The sequence below is a fragment of the Argiope bruennichi genome, chromosome 2 (assembly GCF_947563725.1).
Source record: "Argiope bruennichi chromosome 2, qqArgBrue1.1, whole genome shotgun sequence".
Taxonomy (NCBI): domain Eukaryota; kingdom Metazoa; phylum Arthropoda; class Arachnida; order Araneae; family Araneidae; genus Argiope; species Argiope bruennichi.
The window spans coordinates 73996990-74016642 of NC_079152.1; the positions used below are offsets into that span (position 1 = coordinate 73996990).

A 19653-nucleotide genomic window follows, 5' to 3' on the forward strand; every position below is an offset into this window, starting at 1 on the left:
CAAAAGATAAAATTGAGGATTCAAACAAATATGCAAACTTGAAGCATTGAATAAGTATGTATACTTTTGCTTATGAATGAAATATTTTGAATAATAAGTTCCAGAAAGTATATAAAACACATGATGGTTTGTCCGCTTTATATACTTGCCAACAGAGGAATTCTGTGTTTAGTTTAATATAAAAATATTTACAGATTACGTACATCATTTTTAATTTTACATGCATAATCGATAAATGGGTTGTGGCATGTACGACGGAAACATGCTTGATTTTCGGATATAAAGCTATTACATTTGCAAGTTGTTGTTTCTTGCATGGAAGGCAGTCACACACACAACACACACACACACACACACACACATACATACACACACACACACACATACACACACAAAGACTTTTTTAAAATTTTAATTAGAAGATTTTTTATTAAAGAATTAATCGAACTTTTTCTAGAATTTATATACATGCATATTACAGCACAAAAATATTTTTATGCTGCTTCTTAAATAAAAAAAAAAAGAAAATAGCTTTTCAATTAATCACTTTTATTTCTTAAAACTTTGCCTATAATTTTAATAAATTTTTGTAAGTATATATATCAACAATACTTTTCATTACTTTAAATTCTTTTTAATCAGTTTACACGATAATAAATATATATTTTGAATGCTCATATCAATAATATAACTAAGAGAGAATTTTTAAAAATTATATAAAGACAGATGAATTAAATTTATTATGTTATCATGCCATAGTATTTTGGACTAGAAGTTCAATTCTTTTTCAATATCTTTATTTTTTGTGGAAGGGATAATTAAAATGAGTAATCAAGAATTTTTGGGTTTCAAAACTGATAGGAAAACATTAGGAAACTGAAAGTAAGGTAGTATCAAAATTACTAATTATTAGAGACTTGAGATACTCATAAACATTTTCAAAGTATAGAAACATTTATGGATAAAGGACACAAAAAAGAGTAGTCAAGGCAATATCTCCAGGTAATCACGATATGCAATGAAGATCGAAATAATCGATCTGACGTTAGAACTACATTGACTTGTATAAAGAATAATTTTTTGGCGACTAACGTGATTAAAGAATCATTTTTTGGCGATTAAAATAATCTAACGAACTGAGTGGTCAGCTGGATTTTCTGGATTGAAACTTTTCGAATACATTTTCAATACTCCTACTTAGTAACTTCCACGGTGAAAGATAATAATTTTTACAAGAACAGTTTCAGTATGCTTCTTAATGATTTTTTCACATAGCATAATCGAAGCATTACTTATTGTTGTGTGTACTGGATTACTGTTCGAATTGTTGAAAATATTTTTAGTTTGCACACATAAGCTCTTGATAGCAGAAATAATTATTTGATATTTGTTTTCCAGAAAAGCAATAGTTTTATACTATGAAGAAATATTTATTAATAATCAAATTTAATAAAAATAGTTGACTTATAAAAATTTAAGATGAGTGTGCTATGAACATAACATCATTCATTATCAACATATTCAATTCTTTACTATATTTAGCTCAAAAATTAATTCGGCCCATGTTGGGATCATTCTAAAGTGTTCTCTTTTTTCCTGATACCATTCCACGTATGAAGCTGTGTAAAAATTACTGCGCAATCACTTCTACGTATCAAGTGAAAATGATCCTTCCGTTGCCCTTATTAAAGGTCAACACGTGTATTCAATCGCCACGTGGCCGGAAATCCCATGTTATATAAGACTAGTGATCATTTGTTTCGCGCCCTTACGAATGCATTACAGAAATATAATAGAAATAAAGAATAAAATTAATTATTAAATTAAAAGAAAGCATTTATTGAAAATATTATGAGAAAGTTCCCTAAAAGCAGAAAATTTAAAAATCATTCTTAAAAAAAATTCGTAAAACTCATTTCTTTGCATTACAGGGTTAGAAAGATTTTAAAAGTTTGGGGTTCTATAAAGTTCGATAGCTTTTTGGAAAGCGAAAACAATACAAATATTATCTAGTCACTCGTAAACTACAATTGCGAACAACTGCATTATGTTGATCATGCCTGTTTTATCTAATCATCATACATTATCTAATTTGATAAATAATACTGATTGTTATAGATTTGGTCAAGGTAAATAAAAGATATAGTTTTTAAATATATCGAACAAGCAGAGACTCTTAGTGACTCTTTTATTTCATTCTTTTTTTATGTTTTTCTGTAAATTACCATAATTGTGGTTTACGGCTTTAATTGCTTTCAATTCTTGTATTTTGTACATTTCAATATAATAATTTTTATTGTCTATTTCCTTATAAAATATGAAAACAACAACAATGGTTCAGAAAAAAAAATTAAACTAAAAAACATAAATGCCTTAAATTTTTAAATGTACCGTATTCGCAGCTCAGAAACCAAGAGCAAAATATAATCAGAATAAGAGAATTTAAATAAATTTGATAATGAAAGCCGCCCCACATTTATTTCTGTTATTTAAAAACTCTTCTGAAAAGATCCCGAGGCGATTAATGAGAGAGACAATAGGTTCAGATACGAACATTTAAAAAATCAGAGTTTACTTCAAGCCTGTAATAAATAAAATAATCTCTTTCTCTTTATATATATATCTTATATTTTTCTGAAAAGACAGAAGTCATTTCAAAAAAATTAATTTTACTCCATCTTAGAATTTTAAAAATTAGCTTTTTAGTGGTATAAATTTTATTTCTGTACAATTAATTCACTAATTTTAATTTATTTTTGAAAATTAATTTAAAAGCGATTTATAACAATGTCTATTTTTCCGTTGAAATATTAAGTTAAGAAATATTAAGTAATATTTAGTTCATCACGCTCGCAGTTTACAATGTTACTTTCTCCTATATTTTTATTTTTGTGTTTGTTACGCAACTTTTTAATTGAATTTAAGTTGAATTTCTTGCGTAGTATCTTTTGACATGTGTTTTTAAAATAACTTTTAAAGTTATTGCAATAAGCAGATGCGTTTTTAAAAGGTTGACTTGCTGTTAAAGACATAGGGTTTTCACCATAGTAATCCTACCGGGCTATAGAAGACCCCTCCCCCTTATGGAGTCATCTACTGCGCATGCGCAGATCGTTTTATCTCGTAAACTATATATGTTAGAGTAAACTGCGCATGCGCCGATGGTTTTCGTCATATCTTGTAAACTACATATGTTAGAGAGATGAGATTTTCACCATAGTAATCCTACAAGGCTATAGAAGACCCTCTATGGAGTCATTTACTGCGCATGCGCAGATTATTTTCGTTATATCTCGTAAACTACATATGTTAGAGACATGAGGTTTTGACTTAGAAAACCCCCGAGGGTCCGCTAAGCTCCTCAAAATTTTGGATCCATTGCGCATGCGCAATACGTATTTTGCTTAATATTGGTCAAATCAAAGTCGGATCGATACCATAGAGCACCAATGGGTCTCGGGATGTCGATGACGTCAACTTCCGATCAGACCGGAAGTTGTTATATCTTGGCTTCTATGCAACATAGGGGCAAGTGTGACCCGTCTAAACACTCGTCTCAATGAATAGAGTCGAATGACATTTTTTACCGAAACTCATGTCTCAATAGGGTCCGAGATCGTGTCTCGAAATTTGCGAATTTGAGTTACATTGCATTTGCTCATATCGTTGGATAGTATTCGCCGAAATGCACGTAACGATACGAGTTTCACGTTGCTACTCAGAGTGATTCGCAAGATAAGGTCTCTCAGTAAAAATTTGAATTTTCGAGCGAAGGTGTTGACTTCGCTTTTGCAAAAACTCTCTTTACGACTGGCATCTATATACTCTACTCGATGTCCTTTATCAAACACGATACCACATTTACGTCGCTCTCTTTATTAGGAGCTCTGAAACGGAATTGAGAACGGAAAAAGAACATGATGTTGTTTTGGTTGGGGGAGGGGGGGTTGAAGCTTGAAGTCGCGTAGGCAATGAATAAATCATAAATGGGGCGTCCTAAGCTTTCTCCCGATGGAGCCTTGCAAAAGAAAAAAAGAAATGGAACGAAAGAGCAAACAGACGTCTGAACAAAACCTTCAATCAAACCTTCAGAGACAAAACCTTCAATCAACAAAAACGAATGATGAAAATTTAAAATTAGAAACTGATCGAATTAAACAGGAGAGTAAAATAGTTTTACAACGGGAACGAAGAAAGCTTAAACGTCTGCAGTGTGTTGCAAATTCTCAATCGCAACACTCAACTTCAAACACAGAGCGAGTCCATTTGGATTACAAATCACAACCGTCAACGTTCAACGCAAAACATCTTCGTTTCAAATCTGAACTTCAAATATCGCTTACTATTTCTAAGCAATTCATTGAAAAAAATGTTCTCACATGATAACGTGAAATTTGGGATTGTAGATTTCATTTTTACATTATTTAATTTTGTCTCATATTTTATTCATTTTAAAATTTTAATGCACCCAATTATAACATAAATATTTTACTGATCTTTAGCTTGACTTTATCGAACAGGATTCTATTTAAAAATAAACACAACTAAAATATTTGCAAAATATATGTTTATTTATATGCACATTAGTATTTACAAAGCTCACATTCTGTCTTTCTCCATGAAAATTATTTACTTACAGGTGATCGAAATTGTTTCGAACCGAAATGCTTAAAGTAATAATTTTTTTCTTATCGAATTCATCTCACTAATTTCGTCTTTACAGCCGGACCTTTAGCGACCCATCAAATCTCTAATGATTTCTGAGTTTCAGAAAAAAATATTGTTTCAGACAATCAGCTTCTCTGTCCTTGAAGCTTTGTTAAAATTGGAAAGTTATATTCAAAATCGCGATAAATTATTCATAGAATAGCAATAAAAAAAATCTTAAATAGAACGAAACTAAATAAAAACAAAATCGTATTGGTATAAAATCGTATCCAGGGTATACAATATTTCTTGGGATGAAATGGCAGATTATTTTCCAAAAACAGTCATAGGATCAAACCCATACTTTAAAACGACTGTAATTGAAGATATGACATATTACCAGAAAATATAATTTCAAAATATGTATCAAACTTATCAAAATACCAAATATAAAGTGCTGTAAAAAATATTCCTCCCATTTTATCCCTTGCTTAAAATCAAGAGCGGACGTAATAGCAACTAATGCAATAATCTGGATGTTTATTAATCAGGTTTCACTAAATAAATTTGGATAAGACGACACCATTTTTTGAATTTTTTGAAATATTCAGCTCATAGAACAAATTTAAGAAACAAGCATAATCTCATCACAGTGCAATACCATTTGTCGAAATTTTCCCCTGCAAAATAGTTTTTAACAAGCGCCATTTGTAAATTATTTTTCCATTATTGATGAGCTTTGATGCATATAAATCTTCGATTGATTTCACGGCATTAGAGCATTTCCTTTTTTTTTTTTTTTTTTTTTTTTTTGATAAAGATCTTAATAAATACATTTTTTTAAGAAAAGATACTTTAAAGCATCTGAGTCAAAAAAGCTTTCAGTTGTCTTCTCCTAATATTATTAATCTTTCAAGCTCACATTTAATCTCTCAAAAACGAAATTACGGATTTAGAAATTCCATGGTCCTCCCATGGCCAATTATACGTAGCCAGATTTTAGAGAAGAGAAAAGAGATTTTATCTACATGCACATGTTGACACTATGATTGTTTTTTTTTTATCTGAAGTCTTTAGACTAGCAATTAATTAGGTTTTAAATTAAAACTTCTTATGAATGGATATAAAAGCTCTATGTAGTATACACGATTCACTTCTACTTACATACACATAGAACAAATACATGCAGGCGAAGCTGCGAGAACAGTTGCTAGTAAAATATAAACCATTGTAAAGCTGCATAATTTTGGTCATGATTCATTAAATTCAAATTTTATCTAAATTTCGATTAGTAACGAATCTTTAAAATTCGCTAGTAAAATATAATCATTGCTATTCAATTGCTAGTGAAATATAAATCATTGTAAAGCTACATAATTATGGTCATGAATCATCAATTCAAATTCTATTTAAATTTCGAATAGTAACGAATTTTTAAAATTCCCTTTAATATAGTGCTTGCTGATCATATCATTAAATGCTGAAACTTATCGTGGAATGTCGTGCTTTAATCCGGATTCAATAACTGGTAAACAAAATCAACAATGCTTGCTTTTTGATAATAACAATAAAATGCTATCGCTGGTAAATTATTTGTTCATCATGCAATATATTCATAGCTTATTTTCAAAATTTACAGTACTATCATAAATAAGAAAACGCAAGTAACAAAATTCCTTGATATTTACTTTCTTTTCTTTTATAGAATACTGTTTATATATATATTTCCTTTTTTCATTTATAGAATATCTATCATTGAAATGACTTTTTTTTCGAAATACGGAAGATAGCTGGAAATTAAATTTATTGAAAAACAACTATCATAATCAAAAATTAAATGAATTCAAAATTTGCAAGTAGCATAATAATTAAGATTGTGCCAATCAAGAAATATTTAAAGGGCTGTATTGAATAAAATGAAAGTTTCTTTTTTAAAATGTTACGAAACAAATTGCTGTTTTCACATGATAACAATTTTAGATCGGCAAACTATCGATGAATGATGTTACTCAAATATCGTACAAAATGCTCTGTAGGACAATTATTTCAATCACAGCGGTCACCAGTTACTTAGTGGTTAAAAGTAACTAATTATTAGAGTTCGTGTCATGGTATTATTTATCTGCTATCATGATATTTAATATGAAAAAGAGAATAAAAGCATGAATGCTTTATTCTTCCCCGTCAAAAGTCTGGTGCTTGGGATATCTGTATGCTCCTTTTCCTACGCCGCTATAGATTGTTGAAGCTAGAACTACGAATTTTAGTACATAAAATTTTTCACGCTATTCTGTGCTCCTTAAGAGAAAGTTTTTGAAAAAATTATATAATTTATCAAAAATTGTATAATTTATCAATAAATATATATAAAATTAATAAATTTATATAAAATTTTTAACAATAAAATATAATTTACACATATTATGTATATAAACAAATAAAAAAAATCTGCTTTTTAAGAAGGTATTAAGCATTTCTTTTTCTAAATTTAAAAGCAGCATCTTACATTTTGTGTTATTTTTAGATGATTTAAATTGATTAATTTATAAACATGATTTAGAAATGATGGCGAAATACATAGAAAAGAATATGCAATAATTATTAAATTGAAAATTCTATTATGAATCTAACAAAAAATTTGAATTGTCATTTGAATTTTTTTTTTATTGGAACTAAACTTCAACAACTGCATTTTAAACATTCATAAGTTATTTCTTAAAAATTGTCAGATTTTTAATATGTATTGACTGTCGCGTGACTCATACCACTATTAAATTAGTTCACACCTACTAATTAATTAGATGACCCTTTATCTACTATAATTAAGAGATAGGAAAGAAAGGGTAATCTAATTAACTAGATGATTCGAATCACAGTGTAAATCATGGTAGCGAATATGATAAAATCAAAGCCTTCATAAATATTGATAATCATCTCCATCATTAAATTTAAACATCTTTGAATTAGATTAAAATTGATATAGACTTAGTTATAAAAGCATTTTATACCTTAATTTAAAATCAAGATATAAGTTTTATAAATAATATTAAAAATATAAATAATATAAACCAAGATATAATTTTTTAAAATATTATTTCAATGTTATTAATATTTAGATGACATAAGTATTACAGATTTAAAAAAGGAGCATTAACATAAAATTTCATGGGCAAATAGGTAAACAACGTTATCATCAAAGAAATGTATTTATAGAACACTTTATTTGAAAGCGTCCACTTTTATTTGAATACCATGTCAATTTATGTGAAAAGTATAATGAAATCAATATAATTAATTCCAAAATCTTACCGATTATAATCGCACTAAGAAAAATGAAGCACCACATGTCCAACAGGAAAATGTGAACGGACTGAAAGAGACCTTGAAAAATCAGGGTACACTTACTGATTGGATTGTTGGTCAAAGGCTTACAACAGGAAGCGACCGATAAAGGACTTGTTCGACTTCCTTTACAACGTTTAGTTGCGTGCGATTAAATCAAACACACGTGGTGTTGCCAGAGATGTGATGAAATACGACGTAATACGATCGTAAATGAAATAAAAACGGATGAACAATGCAATGCCAAAAAAAAAAAAAAAAAAAAGGAAAGAAAGAAAAAGAAACACCCACCCAACTTCTCAATTAATTGGTTTGAGATTGAAGGCCTTTTATATAAATGACCTGTATTATAACGTTTAATACGAATGGAGTATACGATACGAGTAGCTATAGTGTATTCATTACTATAGTGTATATACAGCTACAGTGTACAGTACAGTAGTTATATACAGCTATAGTGTATTGTTAGTAATACTAATTGTGTCCAATTAATTAGTCTTTTTTTGACAAGGGAAAAAAACCCCCTAAAAACAAACTTATTGGTTCAAAAAGTTCAGTTCACCATCTAAATCAAATCACTATATTGCTCCTGGATATCGTACCACTGAAGGGGGTGAGACGAGAGAATAGGGAAGTAGTAACATTGGTTTCCTTGATTTTTATTAAATCCATTAAAAAATTTAAGCTGAGAAAGAAATGAGTATAAAAAATGATACAATGAGCAGTCGAACTTTAAGACAAATTAAACAAGTTAGGAGTAAATTTTTAAAAAAGCATAATTTGGAAAATATATTTTTAATTTTTCTTTAGCCTGAGCGAAATTTTTATGATTCCACTTAAGTGTTCTTTTTTAAAGAGTGCATGAGAGAGAATGTTTAATAAAAAATAGTCAGACCAATAACTGAATTATTTTTCAAAAAACTCTATTAAAAAATAGAAATCAAAAACAATAATTATACAAACAGAAATGAGAAAAACAATAATAACAATATCCTTATACATTTAGTATTTTTCCATCAGTCTGAAAATTCACGGACCTCGAGAAATATTCTATTCTAAAAATGTCCTACGATTTCAAATAGTATTATAAAAGTTAATCTTCAGGAAAAAAATGATGAAAATTAAATTTGAAATTAACATTTTCTTTTAATTAATTATGACAAATACGAATACTTCTATTTAATATTCCTCTAAAATCAGTGACCACAAATTAAGATTCTTTCGCTTTCAAATTAAATTTTTTATTGATTGAGATTTTAAGATTTTTTTCAAGTAGAATTTCCAGCCCCTTTTTTGAAATTTTATTATATTAATGACACCTGAAATCGTATAATAACATTTTTTGAATGGATTTTTTTAAAAATTCTAGTCATAAATTCGGGCAGATAGAAAAACTCGGGCTTTGTTAAACATTCTGTTTGAACCTATTTCTTAATTTCTTTTGCAGTTTCTACTCTTTGATTGAATGGAGCTTTTCATGAAACTATGAGATTGGAAATACGATTAAAAATGCTGCACTCCATTCTAGGGCATTTGGGCATTTTTAATAATATTTGGCAGTTCCATTTCTTAGTGAACGTTAAACTAAATACAGCTTTAAAGGTTTTCAATGAAACAAATTGAAATGTTGCTAAAAAGATTTGTTTAAATTTGAATGTTTCCATTCGACAATTAATAATATATAGATAATATATGAAATTTCGAATAAAATTCCTTTTTAGTTTCTTATTTTATTTTGAGATTTGAGTAGAAAATAAATTTGCAGAGTTGATATTAAATTATAAGCTGCTTTTAAAGCATTTGCTTTTGTTTTCTGTTTAACCTTACTGGTCGATTGTGATTGGCACAATAATTTTGTTTACAAATTAAAGCAAAGTTCTTATATCTTTTGAAAAAAAATTAGAACTTAATTGAAAAAAAAAATTGGAACATAATTCTTTTAAGAACGAATGCAAAATAAACTTATTACAATCTCAAGCTTTTATTATTCGAAAAGAACAAAATAAAATTTGGTTCTTTATGGTAATTTACATTTAAATGTATAATTGCGATTTGTAATTTTTTTTATTAATTTTATGTCTCATTTTAATATATATGGTTGATAAATGCTACATTTTTTATGCTAAATTAATCAAATTAATTTTATTGTGTCTAACAAAAGAATTTCTAAAATAATCTTTCGGTTATTAAACTGGTTAATTCTTAAAGACATTCTATGGAAGAATTATTCTAATTAATTACTCTATTCGGGCGTGTTTATTGAAGAAGAACAGAATACATTAGAAAAATCTTTTATTTTGCTTAAAGAATTTTACATAATATTTAAAATTATTGTTAACTGCCCATACATTCCTTAAATGAAATATATTACACCATTTAATAGCATGTTCATTTTATATTTCACAATTTACAACAAAATTTTTCGAAATATTCGACTATTATATGTATATTACTAATATTATCCATTTTAATAAGCTATGCTAAATATTTATTGATTATCTATCAATTGTTCTAATTATCTGCTACAAACTTTACAGATATATTATTCTAAATATGAATCAGCACTTCTATTATAATTTGGATTGAATCCTATCGACATTCCTGGAAGAGGAAACATACCACCATAATACCCTGGATTAACATACATGTCATGACTTTGAGTAGAAGGATAACCAGGGACAACCAAGTAAAACATATTGCTGTTATTTTTAGATGCAAACTGATTTTCATTGACGTTTACTTCGTTGAAGAATTTAGTTTCATCGTCTTCAGATTCTCTGGGTTCACGTTTGATAAATGTTTGAGAATTGTAATAAGACCCATTCACTGGAAACCAGCCTTGATCAGCGATACTTCTGTCACAATAAAAGTTGGTTGGATATGGTGGTGGAGAAGAAATGTTATTCCACCAAAAATTTTCCATTGAACTTAACATATTAGGACTTTGACTGGAACTTAAAGGAGTCCTCTGAGGTGTAGTCTTTGATACCTCTTTTTTCGAGATGCTCCTTTCAGTTTTTGTATATTTATCCTGTTAATGGAAATATAAGAAAGGTAAAATTCAACAGAACATGAAAGACAAATATATATTTCAGAAAAATGAAACAAGAACAGAAAGTTAAGCGAATCAACCAGCATCTTTTCTGATATTGAGATATAAGATGCATTTTGAATATTTACAATCTGAAACAGAATTAAGGCATTTTCTATTAAAATGGATGAAAAGATTTTAAATGTGATGTAATATAACAATTTCATCTCTAAATAAACATATTCTATATACAAAACAACAGATATAATCCAACAATATCCATCAATACAATATATAATCCAACAATAAATTAAGCAAAAGTTTTAGAAATTTTTATATATATCAAAACCATAATCATTTTGTCGGAATTATAATAAAGATTTATTGTTGTCAGTAATTTGGCACAGTTAGAAACCTATTCAAAAAATGCAGTGGTTGCAGAGGAAATAGTTGAGAGCATTTTTCATTCTGTATGAACAATGTTTTGCCAAATGTATAATATGAAACTTTTGGCTTTATGCCCTATTGCATTAAAGCCAAATGTTGCCATTTTTTCTCTATATTTTATACAAAGATTTATATTTTTCTTTTATACTATCAAGCTACATCTGGAAATAAGGCTTTATGTTTATTTTGCATTTTGCCTCGGTGAAAAATACATTAAGAGTCCCATTATTCCATTAAGTGAAAGAAAATAGGTGTAATATTACTACAGAAAAGTCTACAATATACATTATTTTAGATAAGAAACAATCACCCATTCGTAATATAATAGAATAAGAATTTCTACAGCTTGGCCTAAACTTTTCAATAATTTTATAAATTTTATTCCTTCGAAATAAAGAAATTATTCTGAGTTAAGATTAAGATTAAATCAGCTGGATTGGTTTCGTCAAAGCTTTCTTGTGCACTCTCTAATAAAGGTGTTATCCCAGAAAACGCCTTGAACGTCATTCGCGTACAATAGTTACGACATATTTATCTTTTACATGGAATTAGCATTTTAACTAAATGTATTGTAAGTTTTGGCATTTAATCCCTAGCATGATATCCGAAAACCTCATTTTTTCGTTTTAAAAGCGTTTCTTCCAACTGATTAAAACAAAAATTTGATGCAGACCTATATTTATAATCATAAAATCACGTTCCATATATGATACACTCACCGCATTACGTTTTGAGTAATCGCTTTAAACCTTTCTGATAATCAGACCGACAGACAGTCAAACTCCTATGTGATTTGACTCAAAATTTGATGGATGTCTACATTTAAGATGATAAATCTATTAACCGAATTTCCCCATTGAACTCTTTTCATTTTGTAATTATCATGCCAACGTTTGTAATTATCTTGCAAGTTTATATTTATATCAAAAACTTTTGTAATTATCATGCAAGTTTATATTTATATCAAAAACTTTTGTAATTATCATGCAAGTTTATATTTATATCAAAAACTTTTGTAATTATCATGCAAGTTTATATTTATATCAAAAACTTTTGTAATTATCATGCAAAAACATTTTGTAATTATCATAAAACCTAGCAGACAGACTTTCTCTGAACGGATTTAGCACAAAATTTGATAGAAATCTGCAAATTTTGTGTAAATACCGTATACCAAATTTCGTCCGTATAGCACAAAGAATCTTTGAGTTATTTTTGTCACAGACAGACAGACATTTTCCAAATATGTGTTTTTAGAACTCAAGGAGGTCTAAAACTTGGCGATTCTTCGAAATAATGAGTTCGATTTTTTTTTGACGATAATAATATTTTCTCTATACTTCGTCTACGAGAAAGTAAAAAGACTAATTTTATTAATTAAATAAAACCTTTTTTTTTTTTTTTTTTTGCTAAATTACAATAAGAATATTATTTTCTAAATTGAGAACGAATCCTACTTGATTGTTGTAGTCATAATATTTTCCCTTCCCCTTGCATAAAATAAAATAAAAAGTATATTTCTCATTTATACGTGCTAAAAATTGCTCACGCAAGCAATTATCCTAAAAAAGAGAAGAAAAATCAAGAAAGTTGTTCGTTTTATGTATCTCCAAATAGTGTGATGCTAACAACGCCTATCGTGGCTTCTTATGTAAGAATGCTAACAGTAAAGATTAAATTTTTTTGTTTTGTAAGTGTAAGCTGCTTATTCCATATTCTAGTTCTACAAGTATGGCGGATCTTCGATTCCGAAACAGAAAGTTAGCCACTAGGAAGAAAAATATAAAAAAGCACCAAAAGAGCAAGCAATTAAAAAAAAAAGCAAAAAAAAAAAACAAAAAAAAAAAAAAAAAAACGAATGGGTAAGCAGTTTTGAGTTGAAACAAACAAATTATTTTATTATAATCCTGACGAAAACTAATTTATGATGAAAAAAGTCGTTCATTAAAATAATGAAAATGCTATCACAATTTATACATAAATTCTGAAAAGAATTGTTTGATTTGTTTAAATAGAAGCGAGATTACATTTAAATTATATTGAGCGATAATACTCTGAAATTTTGATATGACATTAAAAATCATTTTTGTGTGATAATATGATCCAGTTATTGGGATAAAACTTTTGATTAATTCTTAATTCATTAAAAATTTAATTAAAGTTTCAATGAAATAAAGCTTGGTTATAAAGTACAATTTCGATAACGAGGGCCAAGATATATCAAATATAAAAAGAAAAAAAATCATAGCGATTTTTCACAGTCAACATTTAAAAATTCGATAGAAAATTGTGGCTTCACTGATGAAAATCTTTTTTTTTTTTCCTTCTTTCTTTTCTAAATTGTCAAATCCGAAAATAAAATATCAGAATAACGTATCAAGGCTTATAAGTGATGCCACATATTTGAACGATGCTAAAAGTGTATTAATACTATATAAAATTATTTTATATTTAGAAACATGTAATAATCAATACTTTTTAAAATAAATACTATTGATCAGGGACCTTTTTATAATTAATGTCCGTTCCCGAAAGATGATTAATTTGGTGCGATCTTTTCCCAACTTGTTTTGATAATTTGCTATTACAGCCCTAAAAATCGCTTTTACCATCTCTTGCAGAAATGCAAGATGGCGGACTTTTGGCGAGTTTTTGTAAGGTTAACACGATTTTGACGTGCTTAATGAGAAGCCTAACATTAATCTTACCAGATCATGACCAACACCGAGGAAGACAACCCTATCATAGGTTGGTTAAGATCTGCAAATACAATTAAAATATCCACAAAGAGTTATTATGTTTCACATAAAACGTCATTAAAACACACTGAACACGAATGCAAAAGCCATACTCGCATTTAACCGAAAAGAAAATACTGTTATAGGTTACAATGCCTATGTAAAAAAATAAATTTATAGTAGAAAGTATAAAACTAAGTGCTTTTTTTTTTTATTTTGGAAGCCTTTCAAAAAAGATAAAATCGACAAAATGCATAGATTTATTTAAATTGAGTCATTTTTATTTTGAAAAAGATATTATATTTATAAAATTTTGAGAGAAATACCATTTATGAAAATTATTTGCCTTAAATATGAAAAAACTATTTTTTTTATTTAATTACAAGTAAGTTTCTTTGTTAGATGGCTTTAATCTGAATCACTATTTTACTCAGATATAATTAATGGCTAAATTTGAATTTTCTGGAACTATGACTTTACAAATATTTTATGAATTTTACTGCTTCGCCAAACGTTAAGCCATCTTAACGTATGGTGAAGTATCGCGAATTGGCGACAACACACCATTGTATGTTTTTAAATTAATCAAAGTTTTAAAATGAAAATTAGTATTACCGACAAACAGATGATTTATAATGATACCAATGAAACATTCAAATATTCAGCAACCGTTTTCTTTCGGAACGTATTATCAAAATTCAGAAAAATTCCCATTCTTAATATTTTTTAGAAAAAAAAATCTAAGAGATAAATTATTAATTATAAAAAATAATTTATTATCAAATCTGAATAATTGACTAGATTATTTTTCATCGGGAATTAACATTATTCTAAGATGAAAAAAAACAAAACAAAACTTTCTGGAATATTTAGAGATTTTAATCAAGTCAAATTATTAATCAAAATGCAGTTCTTAATTTAATTTCAAAATTAGAAGTTAGAATGTTGATTCCAAAAGCACAATATAATCATTAATTTAACAATTTTAAAATTAAAATTAAAGCATGAAATAGTTGATTGAAAAATTATGAAATGACACACAAAAACATATTTAAAAGTAAAATTTTCAAAATATATCCTAAAAATACTGGCAGCACTTTTCAGTTTTCGAAATAAAAAAAAAATATGAAAGTAAATATATATTATTTTGATATGAACGTAACCGAATAATTAATTGCAAATACAATATATATATAATATACGATTACAAGAAAAAATGTCCAACTCTGATTATTTAATACTAAGTACTATAACTTGTATTAATACTATAGCCTGTTTTAATACTGCATTACATCGCTTGGTGTGTTAAAGTTTTAGCTTGTGAGATTATTTGAACATAAAGACTTGAATTAGAGTCTAAGTTTTCTAATTATTCGAAATGAGATTTAATTAAATAACATAGAAGTTCTGATATAATTTAATATAATTTACACTATTTGTCTAAGATATTTTATATCTTGTGGGAGGATATTAAAAATAAAATTTTCGCCAAATGAAAACTTCAGATATTTGTTTTAAATTAAATTTGTAAATTCAAAGACTTTTTTTTACACATCGACAATGAAAAAAAATATGGCATTTTAAATTTATTCTAAGAAAATTAAAAGAATCTTATGTTATAAATTAATGAAATCGAACAAATTAACTAATATAAAAACTATAACAATCTGGGAGTAATGACTAATTGCAAATGAAATAATATTTAAAAGGCATATTTTTCCAATTAACAACTAAGGAACATCACAATTATCTTTCAAAAAATAACATTGAATGATTCATTTATTTACATTTAACAATCTAATATTTTTTTTATTATCATTAAGAATAATTTTGCATTATGGCATTATAAATAGTTTTGCATTAAGACATTTAATTCTATTATGATAAGAACACGAATAAACGATATAAAATAAAAAGACTTGCCTTCATATTTTTAAAGTCAAAAATACTTACATTCAGTACATTTTCTTTTTCACTTTGAGCGAATTCTGTGTTCGTCTTTACTTTAGAACGTCTGGGTGTTCTAGCAGAAGAATTTAAGCTTATGGACGATCCAGGCTTCCTTTTGACAAATTGTATAAGATCTTTTCTGCCTTTCACAAATAATGGATGTTTGAATTCATGTTTATCATCATTATAACGGTTACATTTACGAAATCCATACAAGTTTAATTGTCTGACAAAACTTGCGATGTTATTAGTCTTAAAAACTCCAACATCTTTATCCAAATATTCTTCTTGAAATTTATCGTACTCTAAAGCAATAGTGTCTCCAGAGAGGCCCCATCCAATGGCTCCAGTATCACAATCATTGACAATAAGCCATAATTTTTCAGGAAATTTCATATTAAAAAGCGAAATAACTTTGTTTTCCCAAACAGACATTTCAACTATTCGACGCTTTTAAAATCGTCTGCAGAAAAGTGGAATTTTGAAAGAATATTCTAACGAGCTTCTGAAGTGCAGAACGTGCTCGCGTATATTAAATTAATTTAAACAAAAATTCGTTGCCATTCGAAAACTTTCCAGAAGCTTATACACATATATATATTTATTCCATTTATAGTTAAATGAATGTATTTATTCTGATTGAAATAAAATATTTCAGTCTTATTGAACTGCACGTGAATTTATCGCATATGCATATGTCCTTCAATTTTTTTTATTTTTTATTTAAATTATATTGTATAAACTTGCCTATCTATAAAAGAATAAATGAAATTTTGTGTTTTTTATATCCAAAATTAAGTTATCGAGAAAGAAATTTCAATAAGATTTTCATGTAAAGTTTTATGTCTTAAGCACCATTAAAACAAGTCTTGCATGAATATAAATTTAAGTTCTTTTTTAATTTCTGAATGTTTTTTCATTCGAACGTATAATAGATTATTTACAAAGAATTTAAAAGAGTCAATTTCGAGTATTAAATTGATGAAATTTTGTTCTTTATTTTTTAATCAAATTACTAATATTCAAAATAGGAAGAAGCGTTGTTATTTTTTGCGTAGAATATTTCTTTGATTTTTTTACTGCTTTTGTTGCTCCACATTTTTAAGATCGAAATGTAATTTTTTTGTAGGCTTCCATTAGTTTCAAGATATTTGGTTTACAATACCTCTACCCAACTTTCGGCTGTTAATTGTTAATTAATTTTTTTTTGTTTGACAAAACAATTACGGAAAGTTATCTAGAGGTGGAAGTTTATTACAATTGGAGAATTACCTACTATTCTTATTTTGTGAAAAATACTTTTGCTATGTTATTATAAGGCTTATGTTGCTATTCCGTTTAAAAAATTATTATAAAAGGAAACAATGTAAGCCTAAACTACCACCAATACTTTTTAAATATAAACAATTAATTTTAAACTACATTTAAAGAAAAATAGCAACAATATTCAAATTAAAGCCTCTAATGAAAATGAAAAATCATCACTTTTACGCATCTAATTTTTATTTATAATAAGATGAATGCCAACTTTGGTGTTGTACAGGTCAGACTGTTTGACCTAATGTTACCGAACTTAGAACATTTATACTTCGAGGGATTAAAATGTGTATCTAGAAGAGATTTATTTAGAAATTTTAATTAATGAAAAATTAAGCAAAATTTTGGAGTTCTTCCTCAATGACATCCAAAAGTATTACAGTAGAAAAAGGACTTTTACATGCTCTTAACATTCAAAGCATTATCAATTATCAAAAAAATTTATTTCAAACAAAATAAAAATAAAATGTAACTTTCACGAGCACATAAGATATTCATGGGAAAATTAATTTTTATCAACATGTTACCATCACGCTCAAATTAAAGATTGAATTAACTCTTTCTGAAAACTAAACCCAGAAAAAAGTAATTTTCAGTGTGTATTATAAAAAATGAAATAAATACAAAATAATGTTTCAAAATATTAGCATTTTAAATAAAAATAAATAGGACCGTTCTATTGCGACTAAACATGATTAACTATGAAAATTTGAATATTACTACCTTATAAAAGTGAGCGATTTTAGACCATTTCATTAAACGTCTCGAAGAAGATACGCTAATATAAAGAAAGATCCGATGTTTTTTCACTGTTTATTAACCCGAAATAATGGAAATGTTTATTGCTCTTAAGTAATGATAATCATAGCTTTATAACTCTATTCGATTTGATCGCAGAACGAAATTTTTTAGTTTAAATATTAGCATGTTAAGAACATATTACTTAATATGATTTATAGCTCCGACTGAATATGTAAAATTTCTACTTCGTACTGTTTTCAAAAGTACATTTATTAACTGAACAAAATAAAATATTATTATTAATGTTATCTAAATTCTTATAAAAAATAAAACTAGAAACTGAATTTTTTGAAGAATCCGAAACATTTTTATTGAATAATTTTGTGAAATGTTATATAAACTACAAAAAATTTTCCGTACTGCGCATAAGATTTCAGTGCTGTACGATTTTTTTTTTTCAATACTGAAATTTTTGAAAAATAAATATGTTTTCATCTAATAAGTTCATTTAAATAAGTTCCTGCATTAATTGAAATTTAATCCCTTCAGTTTTAATTTAAAGTTCAAATTTTAGGTGGGGGGGGGTGATAGAAAATTATAGAGGAATTTAATGTGAACAGATGAATGTTCTATAATAATGTGAGTTATATAATAACCAACATTTGAAGTTTAAAAATATTTTGTTGAAGGCGTTATTAAGAAACCCAGTATCATAAAATATTTAATTGAAAATATTAGAGAATATTAATCCCAAGAAATCAGATGGTCTCCAAAGGCAGCTACTATAAAATAAAGATTTAATACGTTTTCTTGGAAAAATCCAAAAATTTAAATTTCATAATGAATTTAAAATTTAAAAAATTATGTTTTATACTTAGCAGTCGGACTACGGTTATATATCTAAAAAATGAGAAACTAATCCGCAGATAGTAAACAATCTTAATTTTTGATTCAATGAACGCAAACGAATATTCATTTTCAATTGACCTTGATCAAAACATTCAAATTCAATCTGTCAAATTGTTCATGGTTACCTTTCAAATTCTGAATCTATGGATAACATTTACTAGCAATGAAAGACCTTACACTTTGAAGGTGAATGAAATCGTTATCATTTCAGATTGTGCTGATGAAATGGAAAAGTTACAGTGGAAATATTTCAAATTTATCCTCACTTTCAATAATTAATAATCTAACCCATAATACTTTAAAAAAACCTCCGCAAGTGAACCGTAGCATTTTAATTGAACAGTATCACTTTGTTCGAGGTCTTAAAAGCTGTAATTTTCATATAAGTATGCTTATATATGAATCATTTCATCCTGATTTCGGTAAGAAGCTCTGTTTTATTCTGCTGTTCTGAACTTTGAAATGGCAATGATTCAAAAGCATTCGATAACATCAAATGAAAATTTTACTAAAGGTATGCATAAAATTCAA

General features: G+C 27.2%; 2 protein-coding genes across 2 annotated transcripts in view; both read right to left on the minus strand.

Moving 5' to 3' along the window:
- LOC129962104 (uncharacterized) overlaps positions 1-8107 on the minus strand; it is a 35134-nt gene extending 27027 nt beyond the window's left edge. Inside the window, exon 1 of the mRNA XM_056075828.1 lies at positions 7957-8107. Coding sequence (XP_055931803.1) covers positions 7957-7993 — 37 coding nt within the window. The 5' untranslated portion in view covers positions 7994-8107. The remainder of the gene's footprint in view (positions 1-7956) is intronic.
- Positions 8108-10531: 2424 nt separating this feature from the next.
- On the minus strand, positions 10532-16551 carry LOC129962220 (heat shock factor protein 4-like). The gene is made up of 2 exons (XM_056075960.1): positions 16159-16551; positions 10532-11020 (listed from the first exon to the last, which is right to left on the minus strand). The coding sequence occupies exons 1-2, from the start codon at positions 16549-16551 to the stop codon at positions 10532-10534; spliced, it is 882 nt and encodes a 293-aa protein (XP_055931935.1).
- Between the last annotated feature and the right edge of the window lie 3102 nt (positions 16552-19653).